Source organism: Dermochelys coriacea, chromosome 8 (assembly GCF_009764565.3).
Source record: "Dermochelys coriacea isolate rDerCor1 chromosome 8, rDerCor1.pri.v4, whole genome shotgun sequence".
In the NCBI taxonomy this organism is placed as follows: Eukaryota; Metazoa; Chordata; order Testudines; family Dermochelyidae; genus Dermochelys; species Dermochelys coriacea.
The window spans coordinates 106,389,939-106,412,900 of record NC_050075.1 but is presented as its reverse complement, the minus strand read 5'-3'; the positions used below and the strand labels follow the sequence as shown (position 1 = coordinate 106,412,900).

Sequence of the window (22,962 nt, the reverse complement as noted above, 5' to 3'; positions counted from 1 at the left end):
CTTAATATGAAATGGGCTTAGTGGGGTTCTGCGTATGTGGGGTGCCCAACCTTTTATTAAACACACCAGTCAGATTCATGTCCTTCCGGTTTGATTTCATTGGGTGGAGCTGGGTTTGAGTTACCCTCACTGAAGAGTAGTCCTGGTCACTCTTTACTCACTGATGGGAAGGCTCAGTGTTGGAACAGCACTGTGTGGAATTCCTATTGACTTCCAAAGGAGTTTCATGCACTGTGCAGCTGCATCTTGGACCCTAGTTTAGAGCCACTTAGCTGGATTCACTGACCTGTGCAGCACCCATCAGTGCTGTTTTCTTCCCCTCTTCTGAATAATTGAAACAGCATCATGCAGTTTTTAACTAGTGTGGTTGATTGTCTGGAAAATTGGGCACTATTGGACACGTAGAAGAGGTGGCCCAGTGCCCCCAGCATTTGCTTTTTTGTTAGTTTCAAAGGGACACGCTTGTGTTGAAATTAATATTTTGTTAAAGTGATGCCCTTTCCTTTCCAAACCCTGACTTTCTGGCTTTTCATCGGCTTTTATTATCCCCTGCTGATGTTGACCATAACTCTCATTTCACTCAGCCTGGGCAATGGAGATTTGAGCTAGTCACTTTCACTTTGTGATGCTCAGGCATTAGCAGGATGCTACAGGGTTGGGTGGCAAATGATGTACGGGGACTAGCACTCTTCTAAAAGCTACTGCTATTAGGTCCTGTAACATCTTATTTTTACAGAACACACTGTAAATTTGAATCTTCAGCTAACCTGGCGATGGTCCTTTAGCTACTGCCTATTAAATATTTTGGCTGAGAAAGGTTACTGGGATGGTGAAATGCCTGCAGCACTGGGTATCAATAGTAACCTCAGTAACTTGACTGTCCCGGGGCTGTATTTTCTAGCTATTCAGCTACACCCCGTCACTATTTAGATTACACAGGCTTTTTTAGGCATTTAGCAGCACATTGCAAAAGACTCTTGTACAGCTACATAGCAGTAAGGTGCTCAGATGAGGGTCTGCACCGCTGATCCTAGGTATAATCCAATTCTTCAGTGCTGGCTGCAAACGGAGAATAGAGCATTTCTGTTCCATATTGGATTTTATTCCTCCGTTTCCTTCACCCCTCTGCTCCCCGCCATCCCAAGATGGTCTTTTAGGCCAGCAGCTCCTATTGTGAGCCCTTCAGAGGTGCAGGCACACTTCAATTTCTGTCAAGGCCCTTTGTTCCACTGACAACTTCACAGCATCCTGCGGCCTGCAATAAGACTGAATTTCCTAGAAGATTGCGCTCCTGGCATTAAGGGGTTAACGTTCACTTTTCCAAGGAGAGGAGTGTTTATATTTGGTCTCACCAGTCCCTCCCCACACTGCTGTGTGGTGGGGTAAATGGGGACTGGGTTTGCTGTGTATTGGCCACGCCCAGAGCCTGGCTCTCACCAGGCAGGAGGGAAGGGAATATTCCAGCAGGACGTAGGGTTAGGTGCTGGCACTTGTGTGGGGGAAGCAATTAATAAGTGGCTGCTCATCTGTTCCCCAGCCCTACCCTCTTCCTGCAGCCCGCAGCTGATTAAATCAGGGCCTTTCACCAGGCATGCTCGGGCTCTCTCCCTTCTCCCAAATCTCCCAGCCTGCATTCGCATGTTTCTAATGTAACCATTAAAATGTAGCCCGAAGACAGCAATAAAAACCCTGGAACGCCTTGGTGCTTTTGTGTCTTGATCAAAGTCAATGTGTGTAATCTCGTTAAGACTGCCCTCCCCCACCCCCACCCCCTTTTTTTTTATGAATTTAATGGCATACAGCAGCTGGGCTCAGTGTTTAATACTCACCAACCTGCACTGTTCTAATTAAGGTATCTCCTTTTATTTCGGGCACAAAAGAGACTCTTGTTTTCTTTAACAAGCGAGGAGCTGTGGGATAGTGTGTGTAATAATTGCTGCTGTTACCTTTCCCTGGGTATAAAGCCAGCTCCCCATGGGGGTGGCAGGGAAAGCAGAAATAGCCTACGCGTGCAGCACACATGGAAAGATTTGATGGGGGGAGAGGGGCAACATTTTTCTTCTGTTGTGCAATAAACAATTTGTTGAAGTTAATAGAAGTTATGGGGGGGGGGTGAGTTGGGTCAGGTTTCCGGCCGCTTCTGAACAGTCTGGAGAACTGCCATCCCCCTTAGTGAAAAGTCCAGATTTTCTATGCCTGTGTTTTTATATGCATAGCTGAGACCTAATGTTAGATTACATTTTCTTGTTATATATATTAAGGCCTTAGAAACAAGGGACCAAAGTGGGAGACAAAGCTTCAAACATCTCGCAGGAGGGCACTTTCTGGCCACATCAGTCCCCATGGAGCAGGGTGGGTGAAATAATTTTAAAAACTTATAGGGTCTGAAGATTTTCTAGAGCCAGACTGTCCTAGGGCTGAGCACCCATTGACTTCCATTTGTGTCAAGGGCAGTCCTCAGGATTGGGCCCTTAATAGGTCCTGCTCTGAAAAAGAGGCACTTTGAAAATGGCATCATGGCGCTTCATGCTGTGTGTGCCTGACTCCGGATCAGATCTGCTGAGTTTATAAGTGAAAACCTGGGTATGGCTTTCTACCAGCTGATCCCACAGACGCCCCCAGGGGTTGGAGAGTCGTCATTGACGCGGATGTTCTGCATTTGGAATGTAGCTAACAGCTCTGTGAATGAGACCTGAGCCAGCGCAAACTCCAGCTCTCCGTCCCATTGCTGTGTTAGCTTGCTTTAGTGATTCAAGCCAGCAGATCTGATTGCATACACACAGGATGCAGGCCTGGTTAGTAAGAAGGGCCCTTCCTACTTACTCACCAGAATAGAGCTGTACTTTACGGGTGCATCCTGAGTGTGAGAAACTCAAGGATTTGGTCAGTGCCTCTTAATGCTAATGGGAGATGCCAGGCTAGATGCTGCTTTGCAGAGGCCTCTCTGAGTTGTGGAGAAACCATCTGTGCATACATGAACAGTCAGAGCACTTTAAACAAGTGACCATCTTAACTGTTCACCCCATTGCCTGCGCATAACCCAACCAATCGGGGCCCAAGAGTCAGAAGTTGACATGCACCTGGGTCTGAGTTTTCTCAGCTGTCATGCCACGGTATGGTTTGAGTACATGGGAGATGGACAGTGATGTGGGAAGCACATGTCCATATCCTAGGGCCCGTGTGGTCCTGCTTGGGTTTCCAGTGTAATCAGTCTAACCTTTACTGGCTTAATTTGTCTGCAGTTTTTGTTTTTTCAGACCATATTTGTGGGCTAGTTTTTACTCATAGGCTTTTCTGTGGGGCTCATCACTGCAGTGTTTGAATTGCAACACTCACAAGTCAGGGAAGGAAGAGGTATCGTTGTCCCCAGTTTACAGACAGGAAAACCAAGGTACAAACATTAAGTGATTTTTCCCAAAGTCACGCTGGAAGCCTGTCCAGGATCTTGCAAATCTTAGCCCGAGAATTTCCAAGTAAAGTATTCCTATATTCTAAAGCCAGACGGGACCTCCTGTGTAGCACAGAACAGAGAACTTCACAAAAGAATTCCTCAAGCAGATCTTTTAGAAAGACATCCAAACTTGAGTTAAAAATTGTCAGTGATTGAGAATCCACCTCAACCCTTGGTAAATCGTTCCAGTGGTTAATTACCCTCGCTAGTAAAAAAAAAATTTACACCTGATTTCCAGTCTGAATTTGTCTGGCTTCAACTTCCAGCCATTGGATCATGTTAGACCTTCCTCTGCTAGATTGAAGAGCCCAGTATTAAATATTTGTTCCACATGTAGGCACTTATAAACGGTGATCATGTCATCCCTTAACCTTCTCTTTGTCAAGCTAAATAGACTGAGCTCCTGGAGTCTAATAGATTAGACAACCTGCCTTCTAGTGATAATTATTCTCAAGGCTCTTCTTTGAACCCTCTCCAATTTATCAACATCCTTCTTGAATTGTGGGCACCAGCACTAGACACAGCATTCCAGCAGCGGTCATACCGGTGCCAAATAAAGAGGTAAAATAACCTCTCTGCTCCTACTCGAGATTCCCCTTTTTATGCATCCCATGATTGCATCAGACCTTTTGGCCAGAGTGTCACACTGAGAGCTCATGTTCAGCTGATTATCCACCATGCCCTCAAATCTTTTTCAGCGTCACTGCTTCCTGGGATAGAATCCACCATTCTATGTGTGTGGCCAGCATTATTTGTTCTTAGATGGATACATTTACATTTAGCTGTATTAAACCACACATGATTTGTTTGCATCCAGCTTACCAAGTGATCCAAATTGCTCTGAATCAGTGACCTGTCCTCTTCATTATTTACCACTCCCCCAATTTTTGTATCATCTGCAAACTATATCATTGATGATTTTGTGTTTGTTTTTTTGGCCAGGTCATTGATACAAATATTAAGTAGCATAGGGCCAAGAACCAATCTCTGTAGGACCTCATTACAAACAGGCCCACTCGAGGATGATTCCCCATTCAAAGTTTCATTTTTGAGAGCTGTCAGTTTGCTTTTAATCCATGTAATGTGTGCCATGTTAATTTTATGTCATTCTAGTTTTTTAATCAAAATGTCATGCAGCATCAAGTCAAACACCTTACAGAAGTCTCAGTATATTACATCAATATTATTACCTTTATCAACGAAATTTGTAATCTCATCAAAAAAAGATATCAAGTTCATTCAACAGGATCTATTTTCCATAAACCCACATTGATTTGCATTAATGACGGTACTCTCCTTTAGTTCTGTATTAATTGATTTCCATATAAGCTGCTCCATTTTCTTGCCCAGAATTAATTACCTGGGTCAGCCCATTTACCCTTCTTAAAAATTGGGACAACCTTAGCTTTCTGGAACTTCCTGAGTGCTCCAACACTTACTGAAAATCAGCATTAACAGTCTAGTGAGCTCCTCAGCCAGCTCTTTTAAAACTCTTGGATGTAAATTACTTGGAGCTACTGATAATAAAATGTTTAACTTTAGTAGCTTCTGTTTAACACCTCCAGAGATACTAGTGGAATGGAAAGAGTGTTATCCTCACCATAAGATGAGACTATATCATCTGTTTTTTCCCAAAGTATAGATCTGAAATATTTATTAAATACTTCTGCCTTTTCTGCATTATTATGATAATTCTAATATTTCCATCTAGTAATGGACCAATCCCATTGTCAGGATTCTTTTTGTTCTTAATGTTCCTTTTGTTCTTATTGTTCCTAATATATTTTTAAAACTCCTTATTGTCCTTAATTCTGCTGGCCATAGATTTCTCTTAATGTCCCTTTGCTTCCCTTATCAGTTTTCTACAATTTCTAACATCTGATTTATATTCATTACTGTCAACTTCGTCTTTCTTTCTTTTAGTGCTGCCTTCGCTTCCCCCCTTTAGCCATCCCCTCCTTCCTCGGTTGTGGCTTTTCAGCATCTAATTAGGTGTTCTTAAATGATTACCAATTATCATTCACATGAGTTACAGCTCCAAGACCACTCTCTGTCTCTCAGCAAATGAGCTCTGTGTGTAGGTGTAGCTGTGTTGTAATTCAGGATGGGAGAGCGTTTTTATCCTGGGTTCTATGCACCTAGACCCAGCACCTCCTTTGCATATTCATTCACTCATCTGGTTAACAATTCTCAGACTAAGGCATATTTGAATGTAAGTAAATGATGGCACTGCAAGACAAAAAATGAGCTTTTAAAAAATCTTCAGATTCCTGGAACTCACCTTAACAGTGCCTTCTGAACAAATGTGTCAGAAAAGCCATGTTCTCAGATTTAATACATATTTTTCTTATAGATGGTACCTGTTAATACTGATCCTTGTAACCTTCCTCAAGTAACTAGTGCGTGTCCCAAAATACATGTATTGCGGGTGGCTATTTGCAAAGCTGGCGTAACAGTCAGAAAACTGTAACTCATTCCTTCCTTTCACTGGCTTGTACCACGTCCTTTGTGGATTTTTCCTGAAGCGTCATGGGGTAGCAACTCTCCCCTCTTCCATCCTCTTTGGGGTATGGACCTAGCTTTATATTTGTCTGCAAAGCACCATGCATACCCTACTGTTGTGGAAATAAATGACAAAACACCAGCACAGATGAATGGTACGGTCTGAAATATGGCCTACAACGTCAGGCACATTTTGTGCACATGTACACACACACACACACACAGGTATGGTCTAGTTCAGGAGCAGGGAACCTGGGTTCTGTTCCCACCTCTGGCAGTGGCTCTCTTCATAACATTGGGTGTCTCCCTGCAGCTCTCTCGCTGAACTTCGGTGAGGTGCTTTGAATGCTGTGGGTGGCTATGTAAGTCCTGTTCGCCTTCATCTCCTTTGCGTCTGGGTAGTGCATTCTGTTTGGAAACTGATCACTGTTCACAGACTAACAGGATAGCAGGAACAGCCTAAGCCCTAACTTCAAGTTTCCTGCCTTATCTGGTTGAAAACAAATGTAGTGTAATTCTTTTTTAAGAGGTAGCTTTAAGACAAAAAGCTCCAGTCCTTCCTGGCACGAAGTGAGCCTTAACAACTTCTCAACATCGCAGCTCTTGTTAATTTATTTTTCAGACTACCCGAAGCGATTAGCCCATATTGTGGATCAATCACTTGCCAAATTTTAATTAAGACGGGAGGGGAAAAATAAATCTTGTCCTGATCCCAGCCCCTTTTCTCTACCGTGTTTCAGCCCCGGAGCAAACTTCTTGCAGCAGAGTTTTATAAACCACTGAAAACTGAGGTTTATAAGGGAAAAGCTGAGATGCTTTTCTGTAGCACACGCTGCTATAACACATCAAGGCTTTTCCGTGGAGCAATGATGAAAGGAGCAGAAGGATGGGGGAAAACAGCCGACAGGTGTGACTTATTATTCCACACCATTTTTATTTCAAGGGAAAAGTTTAGTAACCCCAGCTGGCAGGTGAGAAGGGGGAAACATACTTTTTCATTGTCCCTGTGCCAGGGCATGTGTGTGAGAGAATAGCTTAATTGCCTATAGTAATAAATACTATACACCACCAAAAATGTGGTCAAATGCAAGGAACAAGGTTGTAAATGATTTTAGTGCTTAAAATACAACTCCACGCTTAGAACGTGGAGTTCTGAATGTAGCGCACATGCTGATGTGTGCAGGGACATCAGCTTAAAAAAAAATAAGCTCTTCCCAGGAGACTAAAGTCATTATTTTTTCCTGGACTGTTTAACACTGAACATAGATACTAGGGGGACCCAGAGACCCTGGGCCTTCCAGCTTTGTGTGCAGCCAGCCTGCTTAAAGTCCAAGCTGCAGAAGGTAGTTAAGATGGCATTGTTCACGCTCCAGCACGCCCCACCCTGTGAGCCAGAACAAGCTGTCCTGTCCAAGCTCAGCGAAACAACATTCTCCCCCATCATAAAATTATCCATACCAGGGTGTTTCTCTTGGTGGGACCCAGCTTGCTGGTTTGGACTCTGGAGCAACATAGTCTGTACCTATGTGCCTTGATGCAGGAATGTTCCTGAAGAGAGAACGAGAGAAATACTAACCCTGCCTGGAAGGCCTGGATTCTCATGTCTGTGGTCTGAGCCTTCCTTGGGCCATGGGAACAGCTATTCCCATTTCTCTGGTTTGCGTCACTTTGAGGCTCTGTTCAGATCCAGAGTAAGTTTCAGATCAAGGGCTAATCAGATCTTTGAATAAGAGACTGTCAAAATGGCAGACACCACCTGTGGTTGGATTTCTGCCATCTTATGTGGCTGAAAGTTGTCTTCTTGAAATTTCGTGCGTGGAGGGCAGTTCCCACAAGATCCCATCTGCATTGGAAGCAGAAGTCACAAACCCTTTTGGGTTGGGATCCCCCAAGGAAATAGAACCGAGGGGCCTGTTTGGAGCCAGTGATTCAAATCAACCCCCCATAAGTTTGCAGGGTATTGAGTTTGAGATACTTTTTCTAAATAGAGAAAGGACAGATTCATAGATTCCAACCCCAGGAGGGGCCACTGTGATCCATTCTGGCCAGAGAACTGTCCCCAAATAATTCTTAGAGAATCCTAGCCCTTGCTCTGTCCTGTGTTCTGGTGGGCGTCGAGTAGTAGAATGGCACCGCCTGAAGGATGAGTTCTACTTCTAGGCACTTTGGGCCCTCTGCATACTGGGTCCAGTGTGTGGAGAGAGCTGAAATGCACGCACACGATACACAGATTGCTTTCAGACAGGAATATTTTCCCTGTCACTCTCAAGCTCCCAGCATTCAGTTGTCTGATCTCTAGTTAGTGCAGTTATCCCAGAGAAGAGCAGGGAGCTGGGAGACTTCTCTGTGCTCAGGCTGGAGCCTCAAAGTGATCTTAGGTTTTAATTGCTTTTTCCTTCCTCATCTTTATTCTCAACGAGCTCTGGAGTTCAGTGAAGCGGGTTGGCCCAGTGAGGGCTGGGTATGGGCTGCGTGGTGGGAACTTCTCCGTTATACGAGGTGCACTTGATGGAAAGGGTTTCCCTTGTCTTTCTCAGGTGGGGCCCCCAGCTGCTCATCCCCTTTCCTAGGAGTTTTATGTGCAGGTGTTGCTCAGACAATGCTCTGTCACTCCAGAGAAGCCTGCCAGTTTGAAATCCGCCTCTCACTGGGACCTGTCTCTGTATTCCAGGGGGGTGTGCTGGTCCCCAATCTCTCGGGACACATGCAGGGAGGCGATGGGGCCTCTCTCTAATGGGGCGAACTGAGCAGGAAAAGATCCATTAAAGTTCTTCCCCTGTCTGCATTTGGCACCAGCCAGGCAGCCCCATTGACTGCCGTGAGGCTGCAGGGCGTGTCTGTGGAGGCACTCTTCAGCACTGCATGAGAGCACCTAGTGTCTGTGGAGCACTGTCCTCTCTCCCCTGCTTTCTCCTCCCACCCATCAGAGTGACAGCACCAAGCCATTCCATGGGGTGGAAGCTGCAGAAAGAATCCGCTTCCCTTGTGTAATCAGCGGTGAGGTGCGATTGGACAAATATTTCATTGCCTCTTCCTTAATGAGCGGCTCTTGGGAAGGAAAGGCTCGAGACAGATGTGCAGGAGCTAGCCACATCTGGAATCCTTAGCATGCTCACTTTTGCCTGCTGGGATACACTGCAGGCAGGAGTTGAGAACTTGCCAACCACCACCCCGTGTAACACTGATCGGTGTGCGCAAACCTCTCTGCTCCTCTGGCACCTCCAGAGACCATACATCCTGCCCTCCTGTGACAGTGGGGAGCCCAGCAGCCATGAGGCTGCAGGAAACCCCTGTATGAGCAGAGAATCTGCACAGCCATGCCAGTGGTTCAGTCGGATGTGAATTGAAATGCATTGTATTGATGCACACAGTGTGGGCCCCCAGATGTCTGAATCTCAGCAGCAGTGCAACGGGCCCCAGCCTGAAATGACAGAGAATAGCTTTAAAAATTGGTCACTCTTCCTCTTCGTATCAACCTGCCATGACCCCCAAGAACAGGGACCTGCTTTGTAGACGAGCATTCAGCCCAAGAGCGTGCTGCTCTTGACAGCTCTAGAATCCAGAGCACAGGTCTTGAGAGAGATGCAAAAGGCTGGATTATAACCTGGGCATCTTAAAGTGCACGTACTGATTTGTAAGTCTACCCGCCATAGTGTGGTGTTGGTAGCACTGCCTAGAGATCAGCTTGGCTCTGTAAAGGTACTTGAATTGTGGACCCCCTTGTGCCAGGCACTCCACAGGCATAATGAGAGACAGGCCCTGCCCTGAAGTGCTTAAAATCTACAGAGACAAGACAAAGGGTGGGAAGCAGAGGCTGAGAGAGGGGAAATGACTTGCCTGAGATCGCTGCAGAGCTAGGACTAGAACCCAGGTCTCCTGACTCTCAGTCTACTGCCCTAGCCACAAGGGCACAGTGTATCCTGTGCTCTGAGTAATTTTGAGGGTTTTTAGTGGCTTTATTTGCCTCCAAGGCAGGTTGGGGCGGGGGTTTGGTGACACTTTAGATCTGACTTCGAGGCACCAAGCATTTCCATCTCCCACGTGAGGCCTGATGAGTGTTCAGCTCCTCTGAAATGATCCCTTGAAACCCGATCCTTCTGAAGGTCAGCAAATGGCAGAAAACGAGGAGGCAAGCGGGTGAGGTAATATCTTTTATTGGACCAACTTCGGCTGGAGAGAGAGATCAGTATTCCCTCACCCACCTTGTTTCTCTAGTGTACTGGGGCCAACACGCCTACCTCTACACTGCAGAAAACAAGGCGACTCAGTGGTTGGAGGCCTGTCAGCGGCAGCTTGCACCGGGAGGGCGAGGAGAATTGACTTGGCCTTGTCTGCACTGAGTTCTTAGTGGCACAAGTACAAGCACCTAGGGCAGACACACCTTACACCTGTTCAACGCAGGAATAAGCTGTGATGATCCAAATTCCTCTGCACTGATGTAATTCGCCCTCACTAAGGGGGTTGCACTAGTGGCTACAAACCCAGTGTAGACATAGCCTGAATTTGTCCTGGAGGTCAGAGGAGTTTCCTACTTGGGTTTGAGGTTTCCCTGCCCCGTGGGTGGCTTGTTGTGCAGAGCAGAGCTGATGCTAATTGTAGCGTCAGAGAGAGCATCCAACTCTTCTCTCGTCATCAGAGCTGCCACTGGCAGCAGTCAGTGCAGCATGGCCAGATCCGAACCTGCCCTTCCACTGAACCCAGATCCTGCAAACCTGCTGAGCCCACTGCTCTAACGCCCACTTTCTGCCCTAGCTGCAGACGTCAAAACAAGCCTCTCTTGGGAGCACTGCTCTTCCTTCCGAAAGAATCTACCTCCTCTGTGTCAGCCTGTGCGAGCTGTAGCAGCCGGCTGGCATTCCCCGCTTTGTACAGCCCTGGGTGCCTGTCTGATTCCACAGGGCCTGTTGCCGTGCATGCTGTCTGGGGAGTTGGCCTGGAAATGAACGGCTGGGAAGCAGGTTGACAGCAGCAAGCAGAAGAGTTGGGGTGCTTAGATGGAGCCTGTGCTTGCTTCTTTGACGCAGGAGTCAGGAGGTTGTGTTCTGATGCCATCTGTTAGTGTTTAAAGCCAGCACTGCCTGATTTCCAGGTCTGCTGCAGCACTGCTGCTCTGTTTGCTTGGAGCAGAGGATCAGTTGCCGCAGAGCCATCTTTCTGTCTTTTTTTCTCATCAGCTGTCTGTCACACCTCCCAATCTAATGATGACCAGCTTAGGTTGACCCCGATTCTGTGGCTTATTAACACCCTCTACCTGTCAGGATCCATGACAGATGGCGCACCAGCCATTGTTTCATTTCATGCAGTGCTGGTGTCATCCTTCCGTTACCTTGCCGGGGTTTGGAGTTTGCTTGTTTCAGTTCACTGTGGCAGCAGATACAGACTCCTCTGTAGCGTGGGGCAGAGGGCTTGGAATTCCTGTTCCCATCGGCTGCCCAAGGCAGGCTGGAGCGTTCGAACAGGACCTCGATCTGTATAGTTCTGGGGCTCAGAGTCTTGGATTGTGTTGTGCTCTGAACACGGGGTTTGAGAGGCCCTGGAATGCAGCTAGCTGAACCCCTGCATTGCCTCGATCTTCCTTGCTGGGTGGCTCCAAGGAAGCAAGAGTGCAGCCTCCAAAGGCCCCCAAGCCACCACATTAGGGAGAGAACTTCCAGCCCCACAGGGCATTGGGGGCTCCATGATGCTGAGCTGGCCCCCCACCTCCCAGGTGTAACAGCACCCACAGGACCATTGCACAGCAGGTGGGGAGCGATAGTGGAGGCTGCATTAACTTTTCTTGGAGCAGCCCTGACCTAGGGATGCTATCTACAGCCCAAGGGAGGTTGCAAGCTGCAGATAGCCACTCCATCCCCTCCTGATCCCATGAAGGAGCTTCTAAAGGGTCAGGGGAAAAGTAAGAACACTCCCTGGGGCTGGCACTCCCCGTGCTGCTCCCACAGCTTAGAGGAGCAGCACTGAAGCCTTAGGAACAGTGTATTTCCCCACACTCCCTGTTGTCCTGTTTGGTGAATGCCACAATAGCCATGAGAGCGTCATTCTGTGTAACACAACGCCCCATGCTGGGTTGGCGGATGTGGGGGTCAGACCCAGGAACTCTGGTGCTAAAAGCATGCACCTCTACTGCTCCATTAGCGCAAAGGCTCTAAGCAATTGATATTCCCCTCACTGGGCCAGCGGTCAGTGAAGACAGAGCTACACCAAGGGTGGGCTACATCTGACACCCAGGGGCCAGCGCATAGCTCGGTCGGGTGGGAAGGATGGAGAGGGACAGTTGAAGCCAAAGTTGGTGCTGTAAAGAAGGGGATGGAGGAGAATCGGCTAACTGTTGCACTGAATTTCAGTTTTCTGCTGAGCGCAAATCCAGCTCCAAGCCTCCTGGCTGTTTCCTCGGAGCAGGTGCTGCCCAAGCACCGTCTGTAGATGGGGACTCTCGAAGAGCTGGCATGTGGGCAGGGGGTTAAAAGGATGCAGAATGAATGCCCCTGATGAGTCAAAGCATGAATGAGATGCACTCAGGCTGGGTTCTCCTCTTCCTTGAGCCCGTGGCCGGGGGCCTCCTAGGTGCATACCATGTTAGCAGGGACTGTGTTGGGGAAGGGGGTGCCTGATTCCCCTCAGACGGCTCATACCTGCTGCTCAGAGGGCGTCCCCTCTCTGGCCTGTTTCCTTCATGGCAGGGGTCCTGGGTATTGGGGAGGCCTTGACCTTTCCTGCTTCCATATTGTCATTCCCAGCATCACAGCCAAGGGGAACCTCGCGCCGTCGTCCTGCATCTGCCTAGCTGACATTTCTCTTTCTGTTCCTCCGCTGGCTGCAGGGTGCTAAGAAGCTCTGCCCCCAGTGTAACACCATCACGTCTCCCGGAGACCTCAGGCGCATCTACTTATGAAGGACACAGCTGGAGGGCGGGACACAGCTACCCGGATCAGCTCATCACACCGAGGGGGGAAAACGATGACAAAAAAAGACGTTTTAAAACCAATAGACTCCAGATATGGACTCAAGGATAAAGGAGCCGCGGGGAAGCCTTGGCTTCCGTGTCTCTCGTTTTGGGACCTCCTTTGGCAACTCTACTGCGGGCAAGACCAAACCCTTTTTTAAAACCAGTGTTCCCCTCTCCCCAGAGCTGGCTTTGCATTGCGGATGGCTTGTGAGCCTTCCTTTGGACTGTGCTATTCACGCCTCCAACCCCAGATGACTGGGAAGGGACCCTTGACAGAAGGAGGTTAAATAACCTGTAACTTGTGTTCTGTGTTCAGTTTGGTTGGTTGGGTTTTTTTGTTTGTTTTTTTGGGTTTGTTTTTTGTTTGGTTGGTTGGTTTTTTTTTTGGTGGTGTTCTAGTGATTAAAAAAAGGTTTAAAGAAAAAACACACAGGCAGAAAATGAAGCACATGTAATATAGATTATATATGTTTACAATGTTGTGTATAAATGGGATAGACACAAACATTACATACTAATAAGTTGCCCTTTTTTTTGGTTGTATTTTTTTTAAAGAAGAAAAAAATTGAGCAGAGAACATTAAACCCATATTTTTCTTGGTTCTGCAAAGTTTTGGCATTAAAGTCATTAGTTTAAAAAAAGTATATATCTACATATCTATAATGTAAATGGTTTAATGTTCTGTGATGTATATTTCCTCAGTCAGATATGAAGTTAACAGCTTTTTAGTAATGGCTGTAGCATCACCCATAACTTACAAGACTTATGGGGAGTAGGGGAGATGGGTTTTGTCATTAGTCGTAGCTGATGGGGCTGTTTCGAATAGAATCGTTATCCCACAGAAAGCCAGCGGCGTTTAGTTTCTCATTGGGAAGCGGGGGGCGGTTGGAAAGGTCTGGCTCAGGTGCTTTCACCTCTTTTCCATCTGGGGCAGGGGCAGGAGTTGAGATTAGCTAGGAGACAGGAATGAACCCGGCCAAGTGCAGCTGTCTCCAGTGGCTGGGAATCTGCACCCCAGGGCTACTGCACCCCAGGCTGCTTCAGTTAACCCAGCCATTGCCCACGAAAACCAAAGGCCATGCCCCTGTCCAAGCAAAAATGTGCAACTGGCTTGTTTTGTTCCCACTGGAAAGGAATTCACTGCCCAATGGCCCAGGGTCTTCCCTCTGCTCCAGCGCATCTCCTCCGCCCACAGGAGAGGTGGGGCCATGGCACAGGCTCAGAGCCAAGGCTTCCGTCTGTGCTCTCCCTTCTGGCTGAGACCATTACGGGCTGAGTAGTGGGAGGTGACTACGGTACAAGGAAGGAAGACTCTTGCTAGAGGTGTTCTCTGGGGAGGCTGTTGTGCTGCCTTTTTTTACCATCTCCGTCCATCCTGCTGTCTTGTTCTACCGCTTTGTCAGTACTGGCTGGGAGAGGCGTCAGAATTGCACTGACTTTCTGGTATGAGCTCTTCGCTACAGTGGAAGGTTGCTTTAGATCGCCAATCTCTTCCAGAGCCTGCCTGGGCCGGAGTTCCTAGGACATGGTGCACGTTCCTCCTCTTAAAACAATGCAAAGTAACTTCCGCATCTAAGTAAAGGGCGTCGCTAGGGCACCTCTCTCAGGCCACTGAGTTGGCAAGGAGAACCCAGCCTCACCGAACTGACTAAGATGAGCAAAGATTCAGATACTTCCAATCAGTGCCAGAGATCCCCAATGACCTTTTCCTGGGAGATTTCTCCTAGCTTCTTCCACAGCAGCACCTACAGCAGCTCTCAGTTGTCCTTAGCTTCCAGGTCCACAGCCGCACACAACTGTCACCAGCTGAGGTTTGCCATCTGCTCCCCTGTTTCCTTGGGAACAAAGAAATGAATATGATTTTACCTACCAAAAAGCAACGTACACCTCTCAAGCCAGTTGAGTTTTGCAAGGCTGCGTGAATGTTGTTTAAAGTTTCTCACTGGTGGCTGTTGTTGCCAGGGTGTGGTGACCTTGCAGGACAGTAGCCCAGTGTTGAAATGTGGGAGGAGGGAAGTTGGTGAAGTTAACCTTGTGTTGCTGTTCACCAGGCAGCACCCTCTCACTAGTTGTCTCGCTTCATGAACCCAGGTGAGAGACCAGAATAAGCTAGACACAGGAATATTGCACCTCAGGGGTCATTTGAAGGCCTTTGGGAAGCCAAGGTAACTCCTACTTGCTGGATTTCTTGGTGTTGGCCACCTGGCCACTATAGGGTGTGCTGACATCAAGAGAGTCTGCTACTTGGGAATCTGGACTCCTCCCCAGCACTGCAAAGATGGTTTGTGTTTTGCAGTAACAGAATATTTGGTGAGGCAGCTTTTCTCAGTGGTGATATTTCTATCACAACTTCCCTGCCTGAGTGTGTGATGTCTTCTCCTGGGAGCTGCCATTTTGGCCAGTGTCTTGCTGTTTGATTTCTAAAGGACCCTGTTGCACAAAATAAATCTGTCTCCTGATGGAATTGTATCTCTTCCCTCCCCTCCCCCCACCAACAAAGATGATATCACTTAACTCTGAGCTTCCTGGGTTCTTGCGCTCTCAAGGCAGCAACCTCTACCTACAGTACAGTTGCCCCTGTGAGTCTGTCCCGGGCGTCTGTGGCCATTCCCTGGTAGCTGACATGCTGCACACGTGTACCTTCTTGGGTGGTCTGGGAGATGGAGAAGAATCTGTGACTGCGAGAGAAAACTATTCTAACATTCCAAGTTTGGAAGTTTCTCCCCTGCGGAGACAGGCCTGTGAGAGCAGAGGGAAGGGCTGCATGTGCAGTTAAGCCTTGGAACGCCATTTGTTATGCCGGGAAGTAGCCCTGCCTGTAGCACTTAAGCCCTGGGAAAGGCAGTCAGTAGGTTTGGTTTTTAAATTGGAATAATAAACTCTGCATGGGGGGGCCGCCTTGTCCAGCACTAGCTGCAGGTGCCCTTGGTACTAGAGCTGGGATCTCTCTGTGAATGGAATTGGAGAATGCACAGTGATTTTTTTTTTTTTTAAAGGCAGTTGGGAATGGGGAAGTGGGGAGGGCAGGTTCCCCAGTGCCCAAGCTCTGCCTTGCAAGGAGGCACTGAGAGCCAGGCTCTCTCTCGTGTGTTGTGGAGCAGCAATGTGCTGTGTACGTATCTGTAAAATCATATGTAACCAGTAATGTTTTGGTTTTTTTTTTTTAATGTAAAGCCGTCCCTGTTTTTAAGAAGGGTGGGGATCTGAGGGAAGAATGGAGAGAGAAGAGTCTCGTTCTGGCCTTCTCAGGAGCCAGCCGCGTTTTGTAACCAAACGATTGCTTTCTCCTCTTCCACAATGAGCTTAAACAAAAAAAAAAAACAAAAAAAAAACAAAAAAAGAAATTAACTCTTTGCCCAAAGAATCCCAATTGCACAAAGTGATATTCCAGTTGTGTCAATGATTGTGTGTCAATGTATATTATATAAAAAGGTACTTGTCATTCCCGTTTGTAAACTACATTTGACATTAATTAAACAAGTATAAATCTTCCCGGTCTCGCCTTCCTTCCCTCTCTCCGTCTCGGCTCCCTGGAGCGGGTGGGGATGTGACGATGATGCGCCTTTGCTCCTGCACCCGGTATTGGCCTGCGGCCAAGGGCTTTGAGCACTGAGACAGCTGTTGCTCCTAGACCCAGGCACGCGCAAGTTGTGGGGTCAGAGGATGTTCGCAATATGCTGCAGAGTCTCGAGGTGGCCACCACTCAGTTGAAATGGGAGGTGACCTTGGTGGGAGACAATGGGTGTCAGCAGTACAATGGGAGATGGACACTTCTCCAGCCACCTCCTGTCTCTTTTCTGGACTAATCCGAACGGAGATGATCATAAGCAGACAGCTTCCCATTCAAACCTCTCAGACACTGATAGATTCCCAGGCCAGGAGGAACCGTTGTGATGAGCTTGTCTGAACTCTTGTAGAGCGCAGACCAGCCCCAAAATAATTCCCAGAGCAGATCCAACCTTGATTTAAAAGTTGTCAGTGATGGAGAATCCACCCTGGCCCTGGTGAATTGCTCCAGTTATTTTCTCCATCAAAACCGTACGCCTGATTTCCAGTCTGAATTTGTCTGGCTTCAACTTCCTGCAATTGGATCATGTGAGACCTATCTCTGCTAGATTGAAGAGCCTATTGTTAAATATCTGTTCCCCATGTACATCCTTTCCTTGGTGCAGAGGGCCTGGATGTATCTGCACATACTACTAAGTGGGCATTTTTCCTTCTTAGCTCATCCCAGCGCACAATGCACCAGTTCCCCTTAGATTTGCAAACAGTGCAAAATCCACATTATATATTCATATCCTGCGAATGGAGTTGGCAGTTGCTCTTTGCTTGACTACTTCATTGATCTTCTTTTTTTTTAAAAAACTACTTCTTTAGTTCTTGAGTCCAGATTCCCTGATTTGCCATGTGTGTGTTCTCGCATGTGCAAGTTTCAGATTGGAAAAATTGCTTTTTAATGGTTAAGATTTCCCAGCTTGTCAAAGGGGAATAAAATAAATTCTCACTCCCAACAACACCCCCATGCAGAAGAGACGCATATTTAATCCAGTTGTGATCTTTTCCTTAACAATGTTCTGAGCTCCAGGTAACTTACCTAGCTTGTGCTAATGGAATTTTCCACAGCAAAATCTACTGTGTGCAGATGCCCAGAACCTCCAGACCCCAGTAATGAAGAACTGGAGCAGGTGTAGGGAGTGCTCTGGGTGTTTGTAAGAAAATCAGTGTAGTTTTGAAAGTTAAGGTTCACTTTTTGCCCAGCCCAAGCACTGACCTTTTATTTCTAGTACGGAAGAAGTGACTAGGATCTGACCCCATTCTGCTAAGTGCTGGGCGCCCGTGAGAAAATACAATCTCTGACCTACCTGAAGTTAGACAGCATCTCCCATGAGAACTGTCCCTTTCTCCTGAGCCATGTCAGACTTTTCTCAACACTTCTGTTATCACCACTGAAAAGTTTCATATACAACCCTTGAGTGAGGTGCCAAAAAGCAAACACTGAAAAGTAGACGAGTCAGTCTCATTTTCCGGCTCTCATGCACCAGCCTGAGGCCACGATGTTTTGTGATAAACCTGGATCATAGCCCTGGAGGGTCTCAGAATTCTGTATGCATATGAATGACCTGATCCCCAGGTGTCCGGGCAGTCATACACCACTAAGGAAGCACGGACAAGGTGCATGGACTGGCTTGAGGCAGAATTGCACTGTAACCACAAACCAGCTCTCATTTTTGGGTGGGTTGCAAATAGATCACGCTTGTAACATGTGCACTGTGTCCCCTTTCCAGTAGATAACTCATGCAGGGGTAATGGCCTACTAGTGCTAGCAGAGAGTGTGCTCCTTTTAGCTCACGCTATAGAGGGCTACCTAAGGTATTTATGTAGCCTCATTACTGTAATATCTGAGTGCCTTGCATGCTCTAACGCATTTATCCTCAGCACATTCCTGTGTTAAGAACACAGCTCTTATCCCTGTGGTATAGCTGGGGAATGAGGCACAGGGAGGCCAAGGCCAGCTCCTCCGTTCCATTGAAATCAGCAGGCATTTGTGGGCCTAAGCGATGTACCCAGCGCCTGTGGCCCAATAGGGTGCCACATCCAGGTCTCGGGAGTACCAGGCTAGCGCCCGGCTCTCTGGTTTTGGTGCCAACGGTGCTGGGGGTCCACGCCCACTCTGGGGCCACGACACCAAACCACAGGGACTAAACGGTTGCCAATGGAATGTGGTTTAAAATGTCACAGGATTGTTACCGCTCATCAGGAAGACAGAACCCTGCATTCTGGGCTGGCGCCCGCCTTCTAACCTGGGAGTGAAAGGCTGGCGGAGGCAGGGTGGGCATGTGGTCCCCCTAGCCCAGAACTGCAGGGGCAGTGCTGGGAGGCAGCTACTGTGAACATGGGATTTCTCAGCAGGGTGGTTTCTGGGAAGAGCTGCCATGGCACCAATCTGATCCTTTCATCCTGTTGTCAATTCCTGCCAATTAGCTCTCTTCCTCCCCGCCCCTTTCCGCTGGAATCTAATCCCTCCCCGTGCTCCCCACCCATTCCCAGAAACTCCCCGAGAAGTCAGGATTCATGAAATGTCTAATGCGGTTACCAAGAAAACGAGGTTAACTCCTGTGCAGATAAATGGAAAATGGTAATCGGCCGAGATCAATCATGTCCTGTGGAGATGAAGAATGGCCCCATGTCATGGGGAGACTTATGTCACTATGCAAGGAACAAAAGAAGAGAGAAAATAAAGCTGCCGTGTTGGTTAGTTAGGAGCGATTGGCGACGGGAGGGCACACGAGCAGGAAGGACTCGGCCTGCCAAAGAGAGAACACTCAGGCCTGATCCCTGTCATTTCTCCACATGCTGAAAGGCTGAGAATTAAATCACATTGGTAAATTTCACACTATTAATAATAACCCCCCTGAAGCTGGGATTTTGCCATGCCGAAGATCGCTCCCACCCTGGCCCTGGTTTGAGTGGCTGATCGCTCACCAAGACAGAGCAGCACATGCTGGTTTGTTATTGTAGGGTTGCTTGAAGCCACTGGGCTGGGGCAACTTGACAGAGTACAGAGAACATGACCAAAAAATGGCATATTAGCAAATCAAGTTGACTGTTAGGGTTATGGATGCAAACGCTTAAAAACCTAATGATGGGGAGCCTTGGCATAACACTCGCTCAGCCCCTTGCACGGCCTGTGTAGTAACAACATGAAGTGTAACCTAGACTTCACCAGTCACCCTGCAGCACCTCATGGTCACCGGCAACATCACAGCAATAGTGGTGACAGCATGTCAGAGCCAGCAGCAGAGGCCCCACCTCACAGGCAGACTGAACACATGGCACTGTAAACTGGTAGCAGTACAGGGCATAGGACACACAGAATCAATCAGTTCTGATTCCAGGCAGTAGAGGGCAGTGGTAACACAGCCAGGCTAGACTACTCATTATTGCTATTAAACTACATGCTGGAAAGAATAAGGGGGAGAGAAACAAGTGTTTGCAGCATGGCTGTGCTGACGGGATGCTGACCGGGTTAACTTTGCAAACACTTGGGGAGCGCGTTACATGCTGGGTGCCCTCAAGAGCCACCTCAGCACCTCACAGGATCAGGCCCATAGCATGTGAGCAGGACAGAGACCACATCAGACAAATATAGGGCCCACCCTACACGTGCTCGTGTCCATTAACGGATCTAGATTTAAAAGCCAGAACACTGGCCCCAGACATCAGCATCGCAGGGAACAGAGACATTGCTGCCCGTTTCAGAGCCACCATCTCAGCACCAAGCAAGAATGAGCCAAGGCCAAGGTCAGGTAAGCGTGGTCCGGTTCCTAAATACGGCCACTGCTGTCGTGGGCTTTGGGGCTGGTGCCAGCCATGCTGCCTGGCTACTGCATGGCAGGGGATTTCCAAGATACCCAAGAGGGAAAGAGAACTGGTTTGCGGCTGTGTATGTTTCACTGGATGCGAGCGAGGGTTGACGGTGTCGGCCCTCAAAGAGAAAGGCCCATGCCAGGGTCCCCTTTGGAGTGCAGGGCACAGGGTTTAGCAGCCAAGTGAGGGCCTTAAACCGCCCATCCCCAGGGCATTGAGGTGTTTGTCGAGAAATAACAATAGTCGTTCATGCTCTGTCTGCTCTGCCTGTGGGAGGCCATTGTGATGCTTTGGGGGGTTCATCCAGGCAGGAAAGGGGATCTGTCACCACCTGCCCTGTAACCCTGGGTGCATCTGTGCTGTGCAGGGTTGGCTCAGTGCCCTGGCCCCAGGAGCCTGCTCATGGCGCCATGACCTCGCCCTGGCCCCAGCACTTCCCAGTCCTGAGTCTCCCCAAAATCAGCTCCTCGACGTACTCAGCCCGCCTCACGGTAGCACTCTCAACCCCTTATGGAGGTCACTGATCCTTTAAAGAGCCGGTGCACGGCCCCAGGCTGTGAGTTTGGCTGGGGAGTTTACACATCAGTTTGAAAGTGCTCTGAGATAGGTGTGTGATAGCACAAGATTCAGTGTATTCACAATAGCTGTTTAAGGGATCCCAAGCCGAAGGAGTGGGGAGCGAAATGGTTTCAAACAAAAGGAGAAATACGTGGCAAAGCCAAAAACTGGACTTAATAAACTCGAGCCCTTGGTTCAGTGTCGTTTTCTCCCCACAGTCGTTCTTCCAGCATGGCCTTCGCCAGGCTCCAGCACAGAGCCCGAAGCGCTGGGCTTCATTGGCACCTCAGCTGAAGGCTGCCAAAGTTGCTTTCGCTGGCTGCTGATAGCCTCAGTGTTTCTTTTTGTTTTCAGAGTCAGGCAGCCCGGGGTGGGCTCAGCTTGCTGTGTCCATCAGGGAGGGAGCTGCCACCACGTTAATTTTGGCAGGCTCCGCCCTGGTTTGTGATGGTTAGGTGGCTGTCTCCCTCCACTTGCTAGTTCGATGGCTTTGTTTCACGTTTTATACACATGTACTTCCACTGTCTCTCCTTGCTCTGTTTACACTGGAGGCACATTCAAGCAGGTGGAACCGCATTCCTTTGTCTAGGGGTTGCTTTAAGCCCCACCTGCCAAACGCATTGTTTAAGAACATATTTCTGGCACATTGTGACAGGGCGTATCAACCCTGCAGCGGGTCAGCAAGGGTTATGCCCTGGCTGTGGGCTCAGGAGGCCATGCCCCCCCACCCCTGCTAGCCACGCTCTAGCTGGAAGCAGAGTATAAAAGGGTGCAGAGCAGGTGAGTCTGGGCTCCCTGGGGAGGAGAGCGGACACAGAGCACCAGCCCCTGCCGGGAAACTGCCAGAGCCCCCAGCTGCAGAGGCTGGGCAGACCAAGTCTACAGCGGGAGCCCGTGGGGCCAGAGGGAGGTTGGCGGTCGCCACCCCAAGAGGAGCTGCCACAGCTGGAGTGCCAGGTCCAGAAGCAGCCCAGGGAACGTGTTTAATGAGATCGGAACTGGAACCTGAAACCAGGTTTACAAGGCCCTGGGTTGGGACCTATTACAGTGTGCGGTGCCTACCCAAGAGATTAGGTTCAACTATCCCAAACTGGGAATATTGGCAATGCTGCCCAAGGCTATAGATACTGGGCTCCATGGCTCAGCTTTATGAACTGTAGCCACCGGGGCCCACTGGCCAGAAGGTGAGGGCCCTCCCACCCCCCGCTTTCCCCTATGGGCTAGTACCCGACATACATCTTTATCATTTTATATGTCACCTGTACATATGCCGTGTAATATTAATGCCCAGTGTTACCAGTTCACATATGATACCTTACATGGCACCTTTTACATACACCAGGGAGCTGGGTTACACTGAGCTGGTGAGACCAGTTGCATTGCTAGGTACCAGGGAGCCCCTTGCTTTTTGGCAGTAGGATGCTCGTAGGGTCACAGAGCTCTAACAGATTAGTATCCATGCTGTGTGTACATAGATCTTATTCAGGGGAAGCTAGGTCTCAGAGCTGAGTTTTACAGCTAGTTCTGCATGCAGTGAGGCCTGTGGTCACTTCTCTCTTGTGGCAGTGAGTTCCAAAGTCAACCCCCCAGCTTGACACTCCTGTCGCCCCAATCCTGGTTACCAGTGTCACCATCCTGGTGGAACACTGCTCTGCTAGGATGCCATGGCAGTGGAATAACCGGGACCGTAGGCTGGAACTCTACATTTGGTGAGGAGTCAGTGCAGGGACCAGAGCCCCAGGTGACAGGCGGCAGCCACCTTTGCTGCTGTGCAGACGAGCTGGCTATGTATTTGCATTTCCAGTGTGCCCATATGCATAGCCTCTGGGAACCTGTTACGACGTACAAGACCAGGTGAAGTGGGAGCTGAACTGCTTCCCCTTTGGAGCCCATTCTCTAGGAGAGCGTACACTGCACCATCCTGCAAGAAGAGACGTGCTTGGCACAGCTGGCAGGTGCCCTGCCCTCCGGTGGCAGGGACATGCACCCTAGCAGGGCCTGTCAGCCACTGTGCCCAGGCTGGTGTCAGCAGGAAACCATAGAGCCATACCTGCGTCTGCTGGGCCCTGCCCCTGTGCAAGAACCCCTGCAATGGCCTATCGCACAACCGCCAGCATTCTCATTCCAGCCTCATGCAGGC

The 22,962-nt window shown here is 48.7% G+C and overlaps 1 protein-coding gene across 7 annotated transcripts in view; it reads left to right on the top strand.

Moving 5' to 3' along the window:
• Window positions 1–16,387, top strand: part of RNF220 (ring finger protein 220) — a 337,705-nt gene extending 321,318 nt beyond the window's left edge. For all 7 annotated transcript variants that reach the window (XM_038412892.2, XM_038412891.2, XM_038412890.2 and 4 more), the window contains one exon: window positions 12,771–16,387. In XM_038412892.2, the coding sequence (XP_038268820.1) occupies window positions 12,771–12,842 (72 nt within the window). In that variant the 3' untranslated portion in view covers window positions 12,843–16,387. The remainder of the gene's footprint in view (window positions 1–12,770) is intronic.
• Window positions 16,388–22,962: the final 6,575 nt, after the last annotated feature.